This window comes from Trametes versicolor, assembly GCF_000271585.1.
Source record: "Trametes versicolor FP-101664 SS1 unplaced genomic scaffold TRAVEscaffold_4, whole genome shotgun sequence".
Lineage (NCBI taxonomy): Eukaryota > Fungi > Basidiomycota > Agaricomycetes > Polyporales > Polyporaceae > Trametes > Trametes versicolor.
In genome coordinates, this window is record NW_007360324.1 from 346,078 (window position 1) to 366,360 (window position 20,283).

Genomic DNA, 20,283 nt, shown 5'->3' on the forward strand with positions numbered 1-20,283 from the left:
ACACCAACGCGCAGGTTGACTTTTGAACTTGGTTCGTTTTCCCGATTCAGGCTGCTGGGGCACAAACAGGTCACAATATCACCCCAACACGTGTCGGCAGTTTTCCCACCCGCTGATTTATTGTCACACCATGCCTGTTTTCTTTCTCATTGGATTTTCGTTTCACGAGGCGACCGCGTGTTTGGCTTGTCTTGGCCAATCAGAGCCATTTGTTTGTTTCTCCGAAGGCGGAGATAAAAACGAGGGTGGCTGATGTGGCTGATGCGGCGGGATGGACGAGAGTGCCCGGGTCCTTGGACGAGGCAGTGATGGACACGTCACGTCACATTTGCCCACGCTCCGGAGGTCAATCACGCACGCGCGTCCGGTGCCACCGTCGCGTCTTCCGCTCACTGCTCTCCGTCTCTCGCTCGGTGCCTGCCTCTGCTCAGCCCAGCATGTCCTCTCTTCGTCGCTTCGCCCAGACGAACGCTGCCGTCTCTGCATCTCCTAGGGCAGGCGGCTCAACAAGTGCTTCTACCGCCGCATCGCCCACCACCCCCGTCCGCGGTAACCCGACCACACCGCGTGCACGCCTCATCTACCCAATCTCTCCGGTTACTTCACCGTCGTTGTCTGCCTCCCAGCCCTTTGACTGGGAGGCCGCGAGATCGAGAAGACCGCCACCATACTCCACACCTTCTGGTAAGCGGAAAAGCAGGAGCAGCGATGTAGGCACCCCTGGTATGGGCACTCCTGGCAAACGTGTAGTACGCAAAAAGTCTCTCTATGATCGGTGAGTTGCGTTGCAATTTCTATCTGTTGGACGCTGTGGTTCGGCTGCATGGAATGTCCGAAGCCACAGCACTTTGTGAGCAAGTGGTAGCCGAGGCTTCTTGTATGCACGGGATGAGCAATGTCCTATAGCCACTGCAGTGTTGTGATCATCTGTTCAACGAACTCTTAACCCCACATAGCATCACCTCGATACCGTCCCAAATATCCTTCGAAATATCCCAATTCCCGAACAATGTCCCCCTTCCATCGCCTGAAAACTCGGCATGGATTATCGGTGGTACCATGCACTTCCTCCACCTCTGCGTGCGCGTCTCGCAGATCCGCAGGGTCCCCGACTCTGACCTAGGATGGGAAGACATGTACAGAGAGGGCGAGGGCGAAGCGTGGTTTGACTGGGTGCGTTCCCCTTCTTTCTATTATCCTGGCTTCCGATAGCTCACCTTGTTCTCCACCGCCAGACCGTCCCGATGACCTTCATACTCGTTTCCGCATCCATCGTAAACGCGCTCTTCCTCTTCACGCGCATGCGCGTCTACTACCTCAACCTCGCCGCCGAGCCCGTCTCCTCCCCGCACGCCTCCTTCGTCAAGCGCCCCCGCACGCCCCACCGCGCGTCCTCCGATGAGCCCGCCCCGCGCCGGTCGCTTCCCGCCGCCCTAGCAGCGTTCCTGGCCGCGTGCCTCTCCGCGCTCTGGCGCGGGCTGCGGGTGAGCGTGCGCTTTCTGCTGAACCTCAGTCCGCCGAAGGCGCGTGCGCCGCAGCCATGGGAGGAGGACCAGCGCGTGCAGCAGCTCGAGGTATGGACACCCGGCGCGCTCGAGATGGCGCTGTTCGGGACGTACTCGCCCGTGCACGCGCTGCTGTGGATGGCGCTCACGAGCGCGAATTGGATGATGATGTTCCTCATTATGTTCATGGTCGGGGTGCAGGTGCGTGATCGCTAAAACTTAATATTACGGATAGGATTAACCTTTCGGCTTGAAAGACGCGTGCGCTATCGCGCTCGTACGAAGCCATGCTCAAGGACAAGGCTATCATCGCTGCGGAGGTGCTGCACGAGTACGACCAGAAGGTTTGTGGCTCTTTCACACTCCTCCGAGAGCTGTAGTTGACCTCGCAATAGTTCGTTTACCCGCGCGTCAATCCCATTCGCAAGGACGCCTCAGTCATGACGCACGAATCGGAGATGGTCGACGTTTGGGAATGAGTATCCAGTGCTGGGTCCCCATCCATGTTCTCGGAGCGCAAGCTCAATTTCTTCACGGAGTTACTACCACGGTTCCTACATAACATCTCCCGCCTCCCACTCTCTCACATATGCCCGTTGCCCAAGACACTTGTCTCCTTGCATTTCACATCTCTCTTGCACACTAAGGTACTGCCACAGCATGGGTAGATTCGCATACAATATACAGGATATTACATCGGCTCTCAATTTCATACCGCACCTACGCCTTCGCTTCCGCAGGTGCCTCATAGAACTTCATCAAGTCCTGCACGTCCTCCTTGCTACCGAGGAAGACCGGGCAGCGCTCATGGATGGACGTAGGGAGGATGTCGAGGATGCGCTTCGTGCCCGTCGTCGCGACGCCGCCCGCCTGCTCGGTGAGGAACGCCATCGGGAACGCCTCGTAGAGCAGCCGCAGCTTGCCGTTCTTGCTCTTCTTGTCGTTCGGGTAGCCGAAGATGCCGCCGTAGAGCAGCGTGCGGTGCACGTCCGCGACCATCGAGCCGATGTAGCGCGCGCTGTACGGCGACTTGCCGCTCGCAGGGTACTTGATGCTCTTCAGATACTCGACGACCGGCTCGTGGAAGTACATCGCGTTCCCCTCGTTGAACGAGTAGATCTTGCCCCGCGGCGGGATCTTGATCTGCACGGCCCCGTCAGCGTCCCGTATCCCGGATGCAGAGAAAGAAGCGTGGGCACTCACGTCGGGATGCGTGAGGATAAACTCGCCCAGAGAAGCATCAAGCGTGTAGCCGTTCACGCCGTGGCCTGTGCTCAGGACCAGGTTCGCTGACGAACCGTACCTGGGCAGATTCACATGAGCCTCCCGGACCGCCCCGCCCTCACACGCCCACTCACATCGTGTAACCGGCCGCGACCATCTGGCTGCCCGGCCGTAGCACATCCGAAATGGACCCCTTCGACCCCGGCGCCTGCACACACAAACGCATTAGCTCGCGATACGCTACGCCGCGCGCGTTCCGAGCACGGCAGGGAGCAGGGGAATGCGCACGCACGATATGGTAGATGCCGAAGATGGTGCCGATGTTCACACCGGCGTCGATGTTGCTGCTGCCGTCAAGCGGGTCGAACACGACACAGTACTTGCCCTTGTACCGGTCCTCGATGATCACCGCCTCCTCGAGCTCCTCCGAGACGAGCACGGCGCACTTGCCCGACGCGCGCAGCGAGTTCACCATGATGTCGTTCGAGAGCACGTCGAGCTTCTTCTGCTCCTCACCCTGCACGTTCGTCTCGCCCGCGAGGCCGACGCTGAGCACCGCGCGCGAAACGGTGGTGAGATCGCCTTATCGAGAGCCGGTGCAGGCAGGGCACTCACAGGTTGATTAGCCGCGCTTTCCGGACATTGGTCGCGATGAACTTGGACGTCGTCTGGATGGCAGTGAGCAGGAGTGTGAGATCACCCGTCGCGGCGGGGCCGATGCTGAACTGGTCGCTCAGGACATGGCTGGGGCGCGCGAGCACGATGGGCGATGAGATGGGCGCTCGTGCACAAAATATGACGACAGGGCCGACGTACCGGGTAAGCGTGATGATATCGGTGTTGGGCTGTTCCTCTCCAGACATGGCTGCGTGTTGCGGGGTGTACGTGTGTGGTGTGGAGGGAGGTTCAGACGGTGCTGAGAGAGTTTATAGCGTGCGGAGGGGCGGACGGAGAGAGAGATGAGAGTCGGGAACGCGGGTGGCCCCTCTCCGCGTCCTGCCTCATCTCCCCTGCCTATTCGGGTAACTCCCCCACTTCACATGTCCTGAGCTCCGGCGGCGGCCCCCATCCCAGACGGATCGCATTTCCGACACGGCGCTGCGAACGATATATCAGCAAGAATACCGGCACATGCATGCATTACGCACTAGATTATGTAGGTGTACAGTACCAGCCAGCAGAGCGCACGCCACCACCGCCGAACTCACGCCGCCGCTCAGCGTTTCCGCTTCATCCCAGTACCCACCAACGCCGTCCCCACCGGCTCCTTGCCCTTGCGTGTCCTGAGTGGTATCGGGAACGCATCGTCGTCCAGTCCCTCCACCACCATCACCTGCACCTCGGATCCTCGCCCGCTCTTCCCCGTCTTCGCCCGAACGTCGCTGACCTGATCGACCGGCGATCCTCCTTCACTCGTCGTCTGGCTCTGGGCCCCTCGGACCATGTATTCCGTGCGGCCCTGCTCCGGCCCGGACTCATACTGATCCTCTTCCAGCTCGTCCTCTTCGTCCTGCTCGTCGTCGTATAGATGCACGCGGCCATCTGCTACGTATCCCGGTGCCTGGTGTGCGAGAGCTGCTGCAATCTCCGCGGTCAGAGTAGCAGCCATGCGCTCCTCGAGGAGGGGGTTGCCCGCGGTCGGTCCGATCCCGGTCATGTTTGGGTCCCCTTGGGTGAGCAGCGCTGAGAGCGTCCGCACTGACGCTTCAAGATCCTGGTCGGCACTGGTGCTGTTCGCTAATTTCGGCCGCTTAGCCTTGAAGCTGTATTTGCTGCAGGACAGGCGTTAGTGGTGCACAGCCTATATCAGTCTATTCTCGTACATGTTCGGGTCCGGCTCCCATGTTGGGTCGTGCGTCTTCATGTGCGCCGTCAATGTTGTTCGACGCGTGAACGTCTTGTCGCAGCCCGGGTCTTCGCATTGATACGGACGTTTGCCCGTATGTGTCCGACGATGACGAGCGAGACTGCTGGAGTCCCCGAATGTCTTCCCGCACTCAGGGTACTCGCAGAAGTGTGGTTTCTCCCCGGTATGCACACGAAGATGGACGTGCAACGCCGATCGCTGTAAAACAGTCAACAAAGATTTGCCATCTCGGCCCAGAAATAGCTTACCTGGATAAAGGTCTTGCCACATCCTACTTCAGAGCAGACAAACGGCCGCTCGCCCGTATGTATGCGCATATGTCGACAGAGGTCGCTTCTCCGGCTGAAGGACTTCGTGCATTGGTCACATATATGGGCTTGATACGGCTGCTTCTTCTCCTTTGCGCCCCCCGGCTGTGGCGCGTCCCCCGTAGGAAGGGCAGAGGTAGAGGCCAAGGGCTGTTCCTGGAAGCTCTCGTACGACGTAGACGTCGAAGATGCGGGGGCTGGTGCATATGGTGGAGTCGTAGACGACGCCCGAAGATCAGGGGAAAGGTGGGGTATAGTGGGCGAGGACTCGGGGGCTTGAGGCGTCGACTCGAGTTCATGTTGAGGCTCCTGATCGAACTGCGTAAAGTGGCTGAGGATGTCGTTGATGTCTGTATCGGTGAACTCTGGAGGGTGTTCCTCTGCACCGGGGCACTCGATGGGAGAGGATGAACCTTGGCCCACGAACGCGTCCTCTCGCTCGCTCTCACCCTCCTCGTCGAAGTAGTATTCCGACCCGTCCGTCGGGCTTCCTGAGTGCGAAAGTATGGGGACAGTGTCACTTGCAGGGTAATGGAACGCGGGGGCGCTCCGTGTTGCCTTCTTCTCCATCTCTTCATCCTTCCTTCTCTGCGCCAACTCCGGATCCGCCGCGGCCAGTGCCTCCGCGGCGCGCTCTTCCTCCGCGGCCTGTGCATGTGCAGCCTGAAGAACTGCAGCAAGTCCGCTAAGGTTCAGCCCTAGAACCCCAGCAAGCGCATCCACGTCCCGCTGGACATCAGACAAGGTGGGGTCGTCTGGTGGGGAGTGCCCGTTGGAAGTGGACCCGAGGGTGTTGCCGTCATCGTCGCGCTGAGAGGCAGCAGCAGACGCAGCACCTAAGATAGCGGCCGAGTTCTGATGAAGAAAAGTGGATATTTCGCGCTCTAGCTGTTCGATTGTGAAGCTAGGAAGCCCTTCTGTGGGTAACGCGGATGAGAGGTCGTCGTGTTCGAGGTGCTGCTCGTCTGAGGGGGAATAGAGCAGTTGGGGGACGTCGCGCGACACGTGCGCAGAGGGCTGGTGCTGGAATGGGGATGGCGCGGGAGGGGAGTGTGGGCGCGAGGGCGATGAGACCGCGAGCGCGTGGAGGTGGTGGTGTTGATGGTCGTCGGGGAGGGGTTCGTCGTGCACGACGTCCGAGAGAGCCAGCGCGGGCTCGTTATAGTCGTGGTCCATTTCAGCGACCTCCAAGAGCCAAAACTGCAGGTCAGGACGCGCAGAGACGTGTCTGCGGGGGGGACTGTTGAGTGTGCCGACGATATTGTCAGTCGCGCCACGAACATCGGGTAAGCTTGGCGGCTAAGCGTACCTGCTTCGCTTGTAGCTGTGTCACTTGCTCCGGGGCGTTTCGTAGGAGTTCCCGCTCGCCGCTCGGGACACGCGCAGGGACAACGGGAGTGGGGGCAGCGGAGGGGAAGAGAGCAGCAAGGGTGGACGATCGCCTCTGGAGAGGTCCTGCTACGCCATGTTCCAACACATAATGGTATTTCAAACTCCGCCATATTGGCAGTGGGCGTCGCGTTCTAGCGCCGCGTCCCCCGTTCTTCCCGTTCTTCCCTTTCACTCCTGTCTTCTCTTCCTCAGTGTGCACTCGTTGATCAAACACGCACCATACCCGTGCATTGTTCCAATTCATCGCTCTCGGTGCATCGATTTGAGATGTGCGAAAGGTGTTTGCGACAAACGGCGGAGCTCTGGATCAGGTACGCCGGATCCGCGAGCCTCTCGGCTACTATCATATGTGCAGTCCTCCGTGATACGGCAGCGTTACCCGGCGTATCGCAAGTCTCTTCAGGGTCACGGGCGCAGGCAGATCTTGCCGAATACATTCAAGAATCAGTCAAGAACCAAGATGCTCCTCTGACCAGCTCTGACCTCGCTCGCCAGCACCTCCCAGCATCTCGTACTGCGGCGCCTCCCCCAGTCGGCGTGTGTAAATACCCTAGACCTGTGTAGGCCACGTACTGTATGCACGGAAGCAACTGCGGTGGTCAGTGTATCCTCTGGCCTCATATCATATTCCTTTGATTCGTTACGAAACGTTCCATAGCCTTGGTCGCGCTCCTTCCCGTTGCGCCCCTCGCCTGCCAGAGTCTATATATTTTCTTCTCCGGCCGGTGTATATGCTGCACAGCTCGTCTATTCGGTCTTGAGAGTACACGCCTGCGCACGCGAAGTCAGCGCAGCTGACAATGAGGGCAGTATCGCCGGAGCAAGCGATAGACGCCCGAAGTCGAGTATGCCACAAGTAGCGCTTGCTCCGCCCCTCGCATCTCTCACTCCAGCCTCCACCATCCCCTCTTCCCTGCTTGCTTGCTGCCCACGACGTTGTTCAAGACCTATCACCGACCTTAACGGTCGTTGCCACGATGACCGACCGCGCACGCACATACAACGTCGACCTGACCCCTAAGAAGCATCACGGCTATGCTGTCCTTCTGTTCATCTTGGGAACGCTGCTCCCTCCACTAGGTGCTCCACAATTTGCTTAGTTGTTAGTGTGTATATCTGACATAGTACTTGCAGCCGTGGCAGCGCGCTTTGGGCTCGGGTCCGACTTCTGGCTGAACCTGATTTTGACGATCTGCGGGTATATTCCCGGTGCGTGATTATGTTCCTGGACGTTCTACGGGCGCGCTCATACCTCGCAGGACATGTCCATAACTTCTACATCCAGGTGCATATACTCACAATCCATCGCCCCTGCGCATGCTAATCGCACACATCCCAGAACATCCGCAACAACAAGAATCACCGCCGAACGCCAAAGTGGATCCAGAAATACGGTCTCGTTGATACCTCCGAGATCAAACGCAAAGAGCGGCGCTCGCAATGGGCGAATCGCTACGACGAACGCCTCCCCCGCTCCGACCTCGAAGGCAGACCCTACGAGGACGGCCAAGAGGGTAGCTCCAGCGTCGACCTTGCCTCCGACGAGCAGCAGGGCGCTCGCACGCGCACCAATGGAAACGGAGGGCTGTGGAACCCAGGCGAAGAACGCTACTACGGCCAGAATGGGGACTCCAACAGCGTACTTACTGCCGGGTCCGGGCGCTGGCACTACCCCGCCAACTTCGAGGATGCCGCACCGCTGCCGTCGCGCAAGAAGTCGTCCAAGAAGAAGAAGGAGAAGAAGGATCGCTGGGCGCGCACAGAGGATGCATACTCCGTCCACGAGGGCGACAGCTCAACGCGGCGTAGGAAGTCGAAGCGGAAGTCGTCGAAGGCGGTGGCGGACGACGACACCTACTCCCGGCGCAGCGAGTCGACGACTGACTTCCCCGAAGACGCGGAGGGCGGTCTGTACGGCGATCGGCGGCCGGCGGCGGGTGCGGACGGCGCGCAGGAGAACGCCCGAACGACCGACGACGTCATCTTCAACCACGAACTCTAGGGTGGACATGCGAACGCAGGGCGGGCGCAGATGGGAGGGACTGGCCGACAGGGAGCTCACTGTGGAAGGACATACCACACACCGCTGCCAACGACGACATCGTGGTGCGCAGAAGAGCATCGTTACGCTACATGTACTACTTTCACGACTTCGGTATTTATTCACCAGCTAATCAGCGCCGTACCTGGCACACCGCGCATCTGGGCTCCTGATGTTCCTCCCCAGGTACAGCTCCCGCACCAAATGTACGTTCAGTAGGCCTACGCTATGGACCGCATGCAAGAAGATGCGCATCTGTCGAGAACCTTGCCCCGAACTCCCATCAATGGCGTTATCTCCTCCGTCTCGGTATCACCGCGCACCTCAACTGACTGAAACTGAATGCGTGCCCAATCACGGCATTGCTGTCCCTCCTGCGTCGGTTACTGTAGAAGCGTCCACATGGACGCGACCGCCTATTCCCGTAACGAAGCGTCCCCGCTTTCTCAGGAGCGTGCGTATAAAGGCGTGTGCTCTAGCTCCGTGGGCACCCTCCCCTCCACCGTCCAGCGCACTCGTCTGCTTGGCGTCGGTACTCGAGACCATCGGAGATGTTTCCCCAGCTTGGCCAGCTATTCCGGAGCGCGGCCACCGCGCTGTTGCTGACGTCGTTCGCCGTCCGCGCTGCAGTGCTTGTTGACTTCCAGGTCGCGCAACCGCCGCCACTGCCGCAGGATGCGAAGCAGTGCACGGTTCAGATACTGCAGTACGTGAAGTTCAGACGTGTACAGTTGTATGTGAGACAGATCGGCATTTCAACCCCGCAGGCGCACCTTCGGCTTCTCGTTTGGACTGTGAGTGTGCATATACTGGCTTCGATAATCACAGAACAGCTACTGAACGCGTCTCTCCAATCTAGTGCTGAGGTCGTGGAATTCACGTGAGCGCGTACTGGCATATGCAGAGCACTGTATTTACCAACACCGCACGGTTAGCCCGCCTACAGACTGCGGTGCCCCTGGTTCATGGGCAGGTATCAGCCTGAACTTCACTGTCACCTCAAACGGTACACAGTTTGATCGTTTGGGTGAGGGTCTTAGTACAACGCACCTATATATCGGTGTTGATATCACTATTCGCAGGGATTTTCACTTTCCAGAACGTTGAGAGTGAGTCTTTATCGTACGGCGGTCGCGCAGCTGCTTAATGTGGAATGGTTCACAGTCTGGCGGACCTCCACGCCTGAACCTACGCGAGGGGACGGCATCATCTGGACATACTTGAAGGATGTCACCCGCTACACGCCGCTCTTCGCCAAACCTGGCACCTTCATCCTGCAGCTCGACAACCTGATCCAAACCGGGTTGGATGGACAGTACGCAAGTGCGCTGCTTTCTGTTACCTGAAGCTTGCTTTCATCTGACGTGAACTGCAGCCACGCTGCACGCGACCTTCTTTGCGTCTTCCGCCCAACACCCGCCTGCGGCGCAGGCAAACGAGATCATACCTGTGAGCACTCTGGCCAATAACACAGGAAACGATGCTTCTGTTCCGCCTGTCTTCTCGGTATGTTCACTTGCGGCGCACGCGTCATTTGTTTTGGCTGAAGATACAACATAGTTGAACGTCACCGTACCGCGTAATGCCGTGCAAGTCTTTGCTGAGTTGTACGCATCCGGGAACGGCAACGAAGAGTTCTGGGTAAGTCACCCGAGTACGGGGGCTTGGAGTCGCAGTACTGACGAGCAACGCGCAGTACTTCAACACGGCTGACCAGTTTGTGTCCGCGCTGCCCGCCGGCTTCACGTTTGGAGGCGGTCCGTTCCGTGAAGTACGACTGCTCGTCGACGGTCAGGTGGCTGGTGTCGCACTTCCGTAGGCAATTCACACTTCGCTCTCTGATAGCGATACTTATCCTTGCCGTAGGTATGCGGTGATTTTCACTGGCGGTATCGTGCCCACTGCATGGAGGTAGGCAAACCTCCTCGATTTGTAGCTACTGACAGTCATTGACGGGGCTGCATTTGTAGACCCATCACATCCTACGGCGCTCTCGACCTCCCGACATACTTCCTCGACCTGACGCCCTTCGTGCCGATCCTCACAGACGGAAACCCGCACAACATCAGCCTCGACGTCGTGTCTGCCGAAGACGACCACGCGATCAACCAGAACTGGTTCGTCTCCGGCAACCTGCAGGTCGTCACGGACCCGTCGGGGAAGCCGACCACGGGCAAGATCATGAAGTATGAGGCGTCGCCGTTCCCGGTGTCGACGACCACCGGCAGCGTGGGCGCGAACGGAGATGTGAACGTCACCGTCTCCGCGACGCGCAGCCTCCATATCGAGGCGGAGATCACGAGCGGAAGCGGGAAGACGACGCACGTCGCGTGGTCGCAGACCCACGCATTCTCTAATACCCAGCAGTTCTTGAGCGACCTGTCCATCCAGGTACGTGTCTCAGCTAGATAAGCGGGCGACGAGTATTGACTCCCCCGCAGAACGTGTTCCAGACTGCCACAGGGTCGTTTTTGTCCACCCACAATGGCGTCCCGGAGCTCGTTGATACCTTCTCCTTCCCGTTGAACATCAACATCACCAACCTTACCCCTGACGGCAGCACTTGTGCGTATAGATTGACTGTCGGCGGTTTGCAGGTCCATGGCACCTAACGTTTCATGCAGTCATTGCTAACTTCGACCACTCATACGAGCGTACTTCCAACCCGGCGCCTTTCATCCTGGGGTCTACGATCCATGAACGGCAGATTGCCAGTGAGCACTTCCTTTCCTTGTCTCGCTGACCACAACTGACATGGGCGAAGGCGGTTTCTTCCACGAGGCAGCGACCGGAAACACCGGTAACGGCACTAACTCGAACACGTTCTCGTACGTCGATACAGCCGGAAACACATTCAACAGGCAGGTCAGCGCGGTGGACAACAACATCACCTCCGACCACCAGGGCGGCACGCTCGCGCCGCACAGCGCGATCGCATTCCCCAGCTTCAGCCTCCAGACGCCGCTGGTGGTCACGAAGCCCCGGCTGCCCGGGGCGCGCAAGATCGGGAACTAACAGTAGCAGACCACCGCACAAATGCAATGTCATTCCGATCGTTGAGATCGCCTCCCCCAGTCGGACATACACAACTTGGAACACAGGCATCATACCCACAAACGGCAGTACCCTACGCGCCGCTGCTCGGCGCCGCTCCAGTCCCTGTCCCCGGGGAGCATATATACTACCGCGTTTTCACGACACACGTCGCGGGACGATGAGGCCCCGCTATTTCCGTGTTGAACGGTAATGCTGCAGCGCATGGCTGGCTGGCTGGCTAGTGTGAGCGAGCTATCTGGTGAAGATAGCGTCTCGCGCGGCCTCTAGAAGAGACCGACGACGCGGCCGGACTCGGGGTCGAGTCCGACCTCCCAGAAGCCGGGGCGCGTGCCAAGGCCGGGCATGGTCTGCATGTCGCCGAGGATGGGGTACAGGAAGCCCGCACCTGCCGAGAGGCGGACGGAGCGGATGGGGATGGTAAAGCCTGGGTGATCCAACAGAGTCAGGCAAAAGTGCATGTTTAAAGGTCTCGAACAACTCACCGGTAGGGACACCCTTGAGCTTGGGGTCGTGCGAGAACGAGTACTGGGTCTTCGCCATGCAAACTACATGGTGATCAGCACGCATCCCGATTGGTTAGTCCACGATGGTGACTTACTGGGAAGGTCCCCGTAGCCCTGACGGGTGTACGTCTCGACCTGCTTCTGCGCCTGCTCGCTCAGCGTGATGCCGTCCGCACCGTAGATCTCCTTCGAGATGATCTCGATCTTCTTCTCGATGGGGAGGTTGAGGTCGTACAGGAACTTGAAGTTCGACTCGCCCTCGCAGACGGCGATGACCGCCTCTGCGAGCGCGCGGGCACCGGCACCGCCCTCCGCCCAGTGGTTGCTAACCACAGCGGCATCCGCACCAGCAGCTAGAGCCTGCTCACGGACGAGGTCGAGCTCAGCCGGGGTGTCGGATCTAAGGGGAAGGCACGGAACGTCAGCCAATTTTATGGAAGAGGAACGTAAAATGTTTACTCACGAGAACTGGTTGATGGCGACGATGACCTTGACGCCGAACTTGCGCGAGTTCTCGATATGCTTCGCCAAGTTCTTACAGCCCTCGCGGAGCGTGACCAAGTCCTCCTTAGTGTACGTCTCCGCAAGAGGTTTGCCAGGCGACACGTCCGGTCCGCCGCCGTGCATCTTGAGCGCACGGGTGGTCGCGACAATGACAGTGGCATCAGGGTGGAGGCCGCTGACACGGCACTTGATGTTGCAGAACTTCTCCATACCCATGTCGGCGCCGAAACCGCCTTCGGTCAGGACGTAGCCGACGCGGTCGGACGAGTCGCCCTCCTCCGTACCAGCGAGCTTGAGCGCGACGCGGTCGGCCAAGATGGAAGAGTTACCGTGGGCGATGTTAGCGAAGGGACCGGCATGGACGAAGACGGGTGTGCCCTGCAAATTAACGTAAGTAAGTTATAACAGTGAAAAATATATATATGCGGCATACCTCCAGGGTCTGCATGAGGTTGGGCTTGATAGCATCCTTCATGAGGACAGCGAGAGCACCTCCGACACCGAGGTCGTCAGCCGTGACGGGCTCGCCGCGCTTGCTGGTCGCGACGACCATCGCACCCAGACGCTCGCGCATATCCGCGAGGCCCGTCGTGAGCGCAAGGACAGCCATGCACTCGCTGGCGACAGCGATGTCGAACCCAGCGACGCGCTCGTGGCCCTGCTCAGTTGGGTTCTGGCCAATGGTGATCTTGCGGAGGAAGCGGTCGTTCGTGTCGAGGACGCGGTTCCAGGTGATGGTCTCTGGGTCGATGTCGAGGCGCGCGAAGTGGGTGATCTCCTCGGGGGTGAGCTCGTTCGGGTCCGTCTTGTCGATGCCGAGCTTCTTGAGACGCTTGAACATGAGAGGAGCGAACTCGCGCTTGCCCTTCTTGGATGGGACGAGCCGGCTGTAGAGTGCCTTGTCGGATTGAGTGCCCTCGTGGAACATACGTGCGTCGAGAGCCGCGGCTGCATGCAGACGTCAGAAAAGGTAAGATATCGGTGTGACGTCAATGCTCACCCAACAAGTTGTTCGCAGCCGTTACGGCGTGAATATCACCAGTCAAATGGAGGTTGAACTGCAGGGATGAGCCGTCAATATACAGACCGTTAAATGGAAATGAAGCAACGCACCTCATCCATGGGAATGACCTGACTGTAGCCTCCACCAGCGGCACCACCCTTGATACCAAACGTAGGTCCTTGACTGGGCTGACGCACGCAAGCGAAGGCGGGGCGGCCAAGATGCGCGCCAAGAGCCTGTGCAAGACCAATCGTGGTCGTGGACTTGCCCTCACCGAGAGGAGTGGGCGTGATACTAGTACAGTCTCAGCAACGGACTGCGTTGTACACCGAAAGTACGCACCCAGCAATGACGATGTACTTGCCGTCCTTGCGATGGGCAAGGCGGTCCAGAACGCTCAGCTCAACCTTCGCCTTGTACTTGCCGTACAGCTCGACCTCATCTGGGTGCAGACCGAGCTCGTGCGCCAGCTGGGCGACGGGCTTGGGCGTCTGCGCCATAGCGATTTCGATGTCGCTGGGGACCTTGGCCAGGATGTCGAGCTTGAGGGGCTTGATGCGACGTGCACGCGTCTCCTCCCAGAGACGTTCGGCGGCCTTGAGCGTGTTTACCATGAGCAGGGCCACGGTCATAGGTCCGACACCTCCCGGCACGGGGGTGATGTGGGACGCGACGGCAGCAGCAGAGTCGAAGTCGACGTCGCCGACAAGGCGTTGGCCAGACTTCTTCGTAGCATCTACAATACAGGGTTGATACTTGAGAATTTTCGAGTAATTTCATCCCGACTTACCCGGGATGTAGTTGGTGCCGACGTCGATGACCACGGCGCCAGGCTTCAGCCATTCACCCTTGACGAGCTGAGCCTTTCCGATGGCAGACACGACGATGTCAGCTTCCTTGACCTGGTGGAAATACGGTCATCAGTCGGTCTCGCGCTTTACCCACAGTGAGAAGGCCGTACGATAGCTTCCAAGTTCTTGGTGCGGCTGTGGCATTGAGTAACGGTCGCGTCCCGGTGACGAAGCATGGCCGCGACGGGGCTGCCCACGATGTCACTGCGGCCGAGAACGACAGCACGCGAGCCAGCAATTTGGACGCCGGTGGAGTCTAGAAGACGAATAACGCCGGAAGGAGTGCACGGAGTGAACAGGGGGTCGGAGGCACGAGACGAGAGGTGGCCGATGTTGTATGCATGGAATCTACGAGTGGGCAAGCAAGTCAGCAAACAGGTAGAATTTAAGCACAGACAGCAAGCTCTGGCGTAGGCGTGTCCTTTGCCACGCGCGTGAGTTGACTCGAGCAGCTCGTGTGGTGCAAAGCTCACGCCCGCCGGAACCAGTCAACGCGCCGTGGGAGTGAAGGGTCACGACTGAGGGGGTACACGCTCTCAACCTCCATGCCAGAGCTGTCAGTGAGCGGGGAATGCCACGCGCTCCCCGCGCACTGCGTCTCGCGTATCTGATATCGCTTGCGACGAGACTGCTGGAATAGAGTGCACTCACCCGTCGACGTCCTTCTCAGGGCTGACCGCCTCAGTAACGGTGCGCTCGCCATCGGCACCGACGTGAGACCCAAGAGGGAGTTGAACGAGGATACCGCTAACGATTTCGTCCTCGTTCAGCTTTTTTACAATTTCGACAACCTCAGCCACTTCGGCCTCCTCAGGGACCTTCACGTGCTTGAACTCGATGCCGACCTCCTCGGCCGCCTTGGCCTTCATGCGCACATAGACCGACGAGTCCGGGCGCTCGCCAGCCTGGATGATGGCAAGGCTGGGGCGGAAGCGGGGGTACTGCGACTGCAGAGACTTTATCTTCCCCGCGACCTCCTCGCGGATAGATCTGGTGCGAGCCGGTCAATATGGCACACAGCGCTAGAGAGGACGGCGACAAACTTGGCTACTGCAGTGCCATCGATGATCTTCGCGCCCTGTGCGGTGGTGGCCATGGTGCGGAGGTGGTGGGGGGAAGAGAGGGTGCGGCGGGTGCGATATGCGACCTGCAGGAATCGCCGCATCTTGAATTCCCTTTAGAGGCAGGCAGGGGAAAGACGCGTAGCGCGCGATTGGCTAGCGTGCCCCGTGCTCACACGACGCCTGTGACTCTGCGCGCGTTTTTCGAGCGGATTTTGCGTGCGCGCCGGGCGTACGGGAGGGAGAGAGACAGGCGAGGACGAGCGGTCGAGTCAGGCTCGTTTTGAGCCCTGCGTTGGCGCGAGAGCCTCGAAATACGCCGGCCGTCCTCAATGGGTGCTCGCACGTGACGTCTTACCCAAAATTTCCCGACTGGGCGCACCAGCGCTGCCAGCGTCTTGCTCACCACCGTCATCCCTCCGCCGTCCACCGCCGCCCTCCCCCTGCTCCCCTCGCCGCCATGTTCAACGCACAAGCTGCCCAGATCTTCCGCTCGGCCACCGGCTCGCTATCCTCGCGCACACTCGCGCGCCCCTCTACCACCGCGGCCGCGAGGAGAGCCGCGCTCGGTATGAGGTCACGACACTACTCAGACGACAAGTCACAGTCCGCGGAGCAGTCGAAGAAGACCGAGACCGAGAACAGCGAGGAGAACGAGAAGGATGAAGTCGAGGTATCACCAGAGACTTCATTGCTGCACAAGCTGAAGGCGGAGGAGACCAAGGTTGCTGACTGCATGGTGAGTACACACAAGCCGCTAACACCGCGCCCGCGTCACGCCTGTTCCGTTGCTGATGCCGTCCCCCAGAGCCGGTTACGGTATCTGCAGGCAGACTACCTGAACCTCCAGCGTAACTCTGCGCGAGAGAAGGAGCAGGCACGCGACTTCGCTATCACGAAGTTCGCCAAGGACCTTCTCGAGACCGTGGACGTCCTCTCGCTAGCCCTGAAGTCGGTACCAAAAGAGGTCGTCGCTCCTCAGGAATCCTCCGACACCTCCGCCGCATCATCATCATCCTCCTCAGATCCTCCCGCTGAGAAATCCGCGGAGGCGTACCTCAAGGATCTCTACGAGGGCGTGGAGTCGACACAGCGGTTACTCCTGAACACCCTGTTCAAGCACCACGTCAAGCCGTACGACCCCGTAGGGGAGAAATTTGACCCGAACTTGCACGAGGCGCTTTACCAGGTGCCCATTCCAGGGAAGGAGAGCGGAACCGTCTTCGACTGCCAGAAGACCGGGTACATGATCAAGGACCGCGTCTTGCGCGCCGCGCAGGTTGGTGTCGTGCAGGATACCCAGTCATGACGAGGTCGTCGGATCGATTAGGGCAGGGTGTTGCGTTATGCTAGGTGCGCAGAGGGGAGGAGCGGTGGTAGACCATTAACGTAGTATCACGACCATTAATTCAACGAATCTCTACTCCAAACTTGTTCTTGAGGGTCGCAATGACCTGCTCATGTATGGCGTTTGCCTCCTCATTGGACAGGGACCTAACATACGTTACACGTTCAGTACTCAATCCCCATGGTTTCCGTTCACACATACCTGTCCATAGAGCAGTAATTCACACGATAGCATTTGCTACTGCGATTTGTTTTCGGGTGTGTGAACGAGTCGATCTGCATAGAAACTCAGTACGAGAGACCCGATATCCAGCGAGTATGCCATACCAGTACCACATCCTGCACCAAGTCGCCCGCGACATCGCGGACGAGGTCGCAGAAGTCGTTGTCGTGAAGCCCAGTGTCCGGCAACCAGAAGCTCACGTCCTTGTAGCACGCCGGGTATTTTGAGTACGGCTTGAAGGTAGAGATCTGCCCAGCCGTGAACTGAGACAAGAAGCGCGGGTCTTGGGACCAGAACAGCCGGATGTCAGGTATCGAGAACAAGATCATAGCAATGCGTTCCAACCCAAGACCGAAAGCCCAGGAGATGCTATTCGGAACCTCTGAGGGACATACATGAGCGCGTGCAGACACCGAGGGCAAGGTCGGGACATACGTGCGCGGTCCAGAGTCAATTGTTGCACGACACCACACCCGAGGATCTCGAGCCACTTCCCGCGGAAGAACACCTCGACCTCGTAGCTCGGCGTCGTGAACGGGAAGTACGCCTCGATCCAGCGCACGCGCAGCGGCTCCGCCGCGTCCGCCCCCGCGCGCCCCGCGAACAACGTCAACATTAAACTGTTCAGCGACAGCTTCAGGTTGCGCGCGACGAGCTCCGCGAGCTCGGGGTCGTGCGCCTCCTGCGCCGGGTTCGCGGGCGTGATATGCGGGACGTCCTCGATCACGATATTCGAGTGCGCGAGGTGGTGCGAGAGTCGCGCGTTGTCCGCCTCGAGCTCTGCGCGCCCGCTGGCGTCCATGGGGAACACGCGCGCGCCCTCCATCTGGTGGAAGACGGGGTAGTGCGACGCGTCGATCTCGTCGCGCCGGTACACGTCCGCGGAGAGCAGCCATTGGCGCTCGCGGCGCGCGAAGACCTCGACTTCGTGCGCGGACGTGTGCGTGCGGAGCATGAGGTCGCGGTTGATGTAGTAGCTGTCCGTCGCGGCGCGGCCGGGGTGGTCTGCGGGGAAGCCGAGGTCGTCGAAGTTTTTGGCGGGCGTGACGATGGGCGAGAGGCCGGTCATGGAGTTGAAGTCGTGGTAGTGTGAGGAGATGAGCGTTTGGAGGATGCCTAGAGGGTGTGAGGGGTTCATGTAGAGGTTGCGCCCGACCTTGTCTGCAATGGCGGAGGTCACATTCGACACCGTGTCCTTGGGGTACTGCTGCCCGAGCAGGGACACGGTGGCAGGCGTCGAGTAGCATCTCCTAGTCTGTACGACGCGTAGGATATGTCGAGGGAAACGCGTCCGACATAGCGTCGCAGACATTCTGGCCAAGTGTAGCAAGGCCGTACGGTGGCGGACACCAAGAGGTAGACGCGACCGCGTGCTCGTGGACAGAGGTCAAGCTCGAACTAGCGCCCATAAACGCGTTAGACTTTTGTGGCGCTTCGGGCCGCGCCGCGGTCGATCCTCTCCGACGACCACACGATATTCGTGAGTCGCGACCGGAAACATACTGTGCACGCAACTTGTGGGTGTGTGAGGATAGTATAGTACAATGTATTGATTCCGACTGCACAAGAGCACGAGAGTGTGACACAACAGCAACGAGCATGCGAACGCGATCTATGATGTCTAGGTGTACTTGACCCGCAAGGAGAGGTTGAACGGAAGAGTCGTAGCGGTGACCGTGATCTCCCCACCATCCGCAACCAGCTCGGATACCTTCTTCTCCAGGTTCGGACGCGTCGCTTCTTCCAGCTGTGGAGGAGCCTGGAAGTAGATCTGCTTCCCGGGTGCGGACAACGACGGCTTCTTGACCTGACTGAACGCTACAGGTCAGTAATGTGCCTGGAATGTGAAACTAAAGAGTGCACATACATATCCTGCCTCTCTACAAGTATTTCAATGAGACGCTCTACGGTCCAGTCCTTGCTGAGCGTGATGTCCAGAGACTCGCCACCACAAACAGGGCAGTCATCACGCTTCTCGTGCTCGAAGGTGTACGAGTATACACCGTCCGTGCCAATCAGCATGAAGTAGTTGTTCAAATACGCCGCCGAGCTGGTCGCGATCTTGAAGGCCTCATTGCAGCATGACGCTACGAAGTGAGGGATGAGGCTTCATTCACGATGATATAGCACCATTGCGGCAGGTACATACCTGCGATGATTGCGTTGGTAGAGGCGATAGCAGGAATGATGTTCTTCACGACGCCTTGCGTCAATGAATATGTCACACCCTCAATCTTGAATTCTTGGGCGCGGTGAAGCGCGATCTGGTACAGCCATTGGATATGTTCTGGGTTGTCGGTGTCCATCTTCTTGTCTATCCACGAGGTCAATATACCACTCTTACAATATGGGGTTCGAACCTACCTCCATGTACCCGTGGCCACTCTAGTACGGAAGCCCATTCTATGCAGTGTTCAGGAAGGCGTGGCGTGTTAGCAATGGTGCAGATGGGGAACGCGGTAGGCTTGTTGAGCATGTCGAGGGAGCATTCGTAGCATGAGGTCACGGTGGGTAGAATTACACGTGCTTGGCCCTTGAAACCTGCGGTAGCTGAGTCAGACGCGTCGGTGTACGCGGGCAAAACGACTGACCTTCGGTACCACCGTCGATCAGCGGCTTCAGACTCTCTGGGTTTTCAGAATCAACCATGTTCACGAGCGTCGCGTTGATCCACCGCCGTGCCTCAACGGAATCCAGTCCGCAGATGACCAGGTTGAACTGCATGTAGTAATCCTCATCCTTGTCCTGGATCTTGCCGAAGTAGCTATACGAGAATGAGCGGATGTACGCGACGGGGAGTATGAGATATGCACATACGGCGTGACCTTGACCCCGGGAACGCGGTTCATGATAAACTCCGCAGCCACATTTGCCTTGGAGTTACCGACGTCTTTCTGTCTGGTCGCACGTTAGGTAGAGAAACCCGGGGTGATGAATTGCATTCACCTGAAGAGGAACTGGCGGTTCAGGTTGCTAATATCGATTGTGTCCATGTCTATCACATGGATGTCCTTGAAGCCGGACAGTGCGAGATTGGCCAGGATCTCGCAGCCGAGCCCACCGGCACCGATCACGAGAATCTTGCACTTGTTCCGCAGAAAGTCTTTCACCTATATTACACCTGATTAGAGTGTGAGTTCATGGGACAACAGCACGGACTGACCTCATCGCCTGCAAGGAACGAGGGGTCGGTGCGCGGTCCTGGCCTCTCGAGGATCTGGTCGACATGGTAGTATCGGCCCTCCCAATCGCCAGACGACGCGTTTCCGTTGATGACAGCTGCGGCGGCCATATCTCAGACAGTTAGGACGAGGATGTGTAGAGTGGCCGCGAGGATCGCCTGAGTGCGAGCCTGAACACGATGTGGCTGAGGTGTGGTCGGGGAAAGGTGTAGTAG

The 20,283-nt window shown here is 58.8% G+C and overlaps 8 protein-coding genes across 8 annotated transcripts; 3 read left to right on the top strand and 5 right to left on the bottom strand.

The window, feature by feature from the left end:
* Positions 1-437: 437 nt before the first annotated feature.
* On the top strand, positions 438-2,121 carry TRAVEDRAFT_63775 (uncharacterized protein; the record flags this gene model as incomplete). Its single annotated transcript, XM_008038382.1, has 5 exons — positions 438-775; positions 957-1,173; positions 1,236-1,706; positions 1,763-1,849; positions 1,901-2,121. The coding sequence occupies 5 exons, from the start codon at positions 438-440 to the stop codon at positions 1,982-1,984; spliced, it is 1,197 nt and encodes a 398-aa protein (XP_008036573.1). The 3' UTR covers positions 1,985-2,121.
* On the bottom strand, positions 2,067-3,968 carry TRAVEDRAFT_70572 (fructose-1,6-bisphosphatase). Its single transcript, XM_008038383.1, has 7 exons — positions 3,878-3,968; positions 3,546-3,827; positions 3,345-3,473; positions 3,022-3,277; positions 2,864-2,937; positions 2,709-2,808; positions 2,067-2,648 (listed from the first exon to the last, which is right to left on the bottom strand). Exons 2-7 carry the CDS (start codon positions 3,590-3,592, stop codon positions 2,226-2,228), a joined length of 1,029 nt encoding a protein of 342 aa, XP_008036574.1. The 5' UTR covers positions 3,593-3,827; positions 3,878-3,968; the 3' UTR covers positions 2,067-2,225.
* Positions 3,946-6,643, bottom strand: TRAVEDRAFT_35822 (uncharacterized protein; the record flags this gene model as incomplete). Its single annotated transcript, XM_008037984.1, has 4 exons — positions 3,946-4,501; positions 4,553-4,794; positions 4,845-6,059; positions 6,515-6,643. The coding sequence occupies 4 exons, from the start codon at positions 6,641-6,643 to the stop codon at positions 3,946-3,948; spliced, it is 2,142 nt and encodes a 713-aa protein (XP_008036175.1).
* Positions 6,644-7,273: 630 nt separating this feature from the next.
* On the top strand, positions 7,274-8,298 carry TRAVEDRAFT_35823 (uncharacterized protein; the record flags this gene model as incomplete). The annotated part of the gene is made up of 4 exons (XM_008037985.1): positions 7,274-7,376; positions 7,431-7,505; positions 7,556-7,581; positions 7,636-8,298. 4 exons carry the CDS (start codon positions 7,274-7,276, stop codon positions 8,296-8,298), a joined length of 867 nt encoding a protein of 288 aa, XP_008036176.1.
* Positions 8,299-8,888: 590 nt separating this feature from the next.
* Positions 8,889-11,352, top strand: TRAVEDRAFT_45345 (uncharacterized protein; the record flags this gene model as incomplete). The annotated part of the gene is made up of 14 exons (XM_008038052.1): positions 8,889-9,043; positions 9,105-9,131; positions 9,197-9,217; positions 9,273-9,364; positions 9,420-9,446; positions 9,502-9,660; positions 9,713-9,843; positions 9,898-9,978; positions 10,034-10,152; positions 10,204-10,248; positions 10,308-10,728; positions 10,779-10,902; positions 10,962-11,051; positions 11,102-11,352. 14 exons carry the CDS (start codon positions 8,889-8,891, stop codon positions 11,350-11,352), a joined length of 1,743 nt encoding a protein of 580 aa, XP_008036243.1.
* A 305-nt stretch (positions 11,353-11,657) lies between these two features.
* TRAVEDRAFT_45346 (FTHFS-domain-containing protein) lies at positions 11,658-15,351 on the bottom strand (the record flags this gene model as incomplete). The annotated part of the gene is made up of 12 exons (XM_008038053.1): positions 11,658-11,818; positions 11,877-11,939; positions 11,993-12,297; positions 12,361-12,779; positions 12,835-13,349; positions 13,402-13,459; positions 13,515-13,698; positions 13,747-14,140; positions 14,195-14,306; positions 14,366-14,603; positions 14,907-15,245; positions 15,299-15,351. The coding sequence occupies 12 exons, from the start codon at positions 15,349-15,351 to the stop codon at positions 11,658-11,660; spliced, it is 2,841 nt and encodes a 946-aa protein (XP_008036244.1).
* Positions 15,352-15,726: 375 nt separating this feature from the next.
* Positions 15,727-18,198, bottom strand: TRAVEDRAFT_70578 (phenylalanyl-tRNA synthetase; the record flags this gene model as incomplete). The annotated part of the gene is made up of 5 exons (XM_008038384.1): positions 15,727-16,055; positions 16,125-16,810; positions 16,866-16,939; positions 16,991-17,268; positions 17,322-18,198. The coding sequence occupies 4 exons, from the start codon at positions 18,196-18,198 to the stop codon at positions 16,726-16,728; spliced, it is 1,314 nt and encodes a 437-aa protein (XP_008036575.1). The 3' UTR covers positions 15,727-16,055; positions 16,125-16,725.
* A 217-nt stretch (positions 18,199-18,415) lies between these two features.
* Positions 18,416-20,261, bottom strand: TRAVEDRAFT_164597 (NEDD8-activating protein UBA3). Its single transcript, XM_008038385.1, has 8 exons — positions 20,050-20,261; positions 19,833-19,996; positions 19,704-19,784; positions 19,478-19,650; positions 19,251-19,427; positions 19,036-19,200; positions 18,754-18,973; positions 18,416-18,697 (listed from the first exon to the last, which is right to left on the bottom strand). Exons 1-8 carry the CDS (start codon positions 20,176-20,178, stop codon positions 18,508-18,510), a joined length of 1,299 nt encoding a protein of 432 aa, XP_008036576.1. The 5' UTR covers positions 20,179-20,261; the 3' UTR covers positions 18,416-18,507.
* Between the last annotated feature and the right edge of the window lie 22 nt (positions 20,262-20,283).

Bases quoted from the DNA above. Each gene is read 5' to 3' on its own strand.
- TRAVEDRAFT_70572 (XM_008038383.1), bottom strand. From the start codon at position 3,592: ATGTCTGGAGAGGAACAGCCCAACACCGATATCATCACGCTTACCCG. The intron at 3,278-3,344 runs GTGAGTGCCCTG...CGCGGTGCTCAG, and splicing joins AAAGCGCGGCTAATCAACCT to CGTCGGCCTCGCGGGCGAGA. The intron at 2,809-2,863 runs GTGAGTGGGCGT...GAATCTGCCCAG, and splicing joins GTCGCGGCCGGTTACACGAT to GTACGGTTCGTCAGCGAACC.
- TRAVEDRAFT_164597 (XM_008038385.1), bottom strand. From the start codon at position 20,178: ATGGCCGCCGCAGCTGTCATCAACGGAAACGCGTCGTCTGGCGATTGG. The intron at 19,997-20,049 runs GTCAGTCCGTGC...GGTGTAATATAG, and splicing joins CGTTCCTTGCAGGCGATGAG to GTGAAAGACTTTCTGCGGAA. The intron at 19,201-19,250 runs GTAGGTTCGAAC...CCTCGTGGATAG, and splicing joins GTGGCCACGGGTACATGGAG to ACAAGAAGATGGACACCGAC.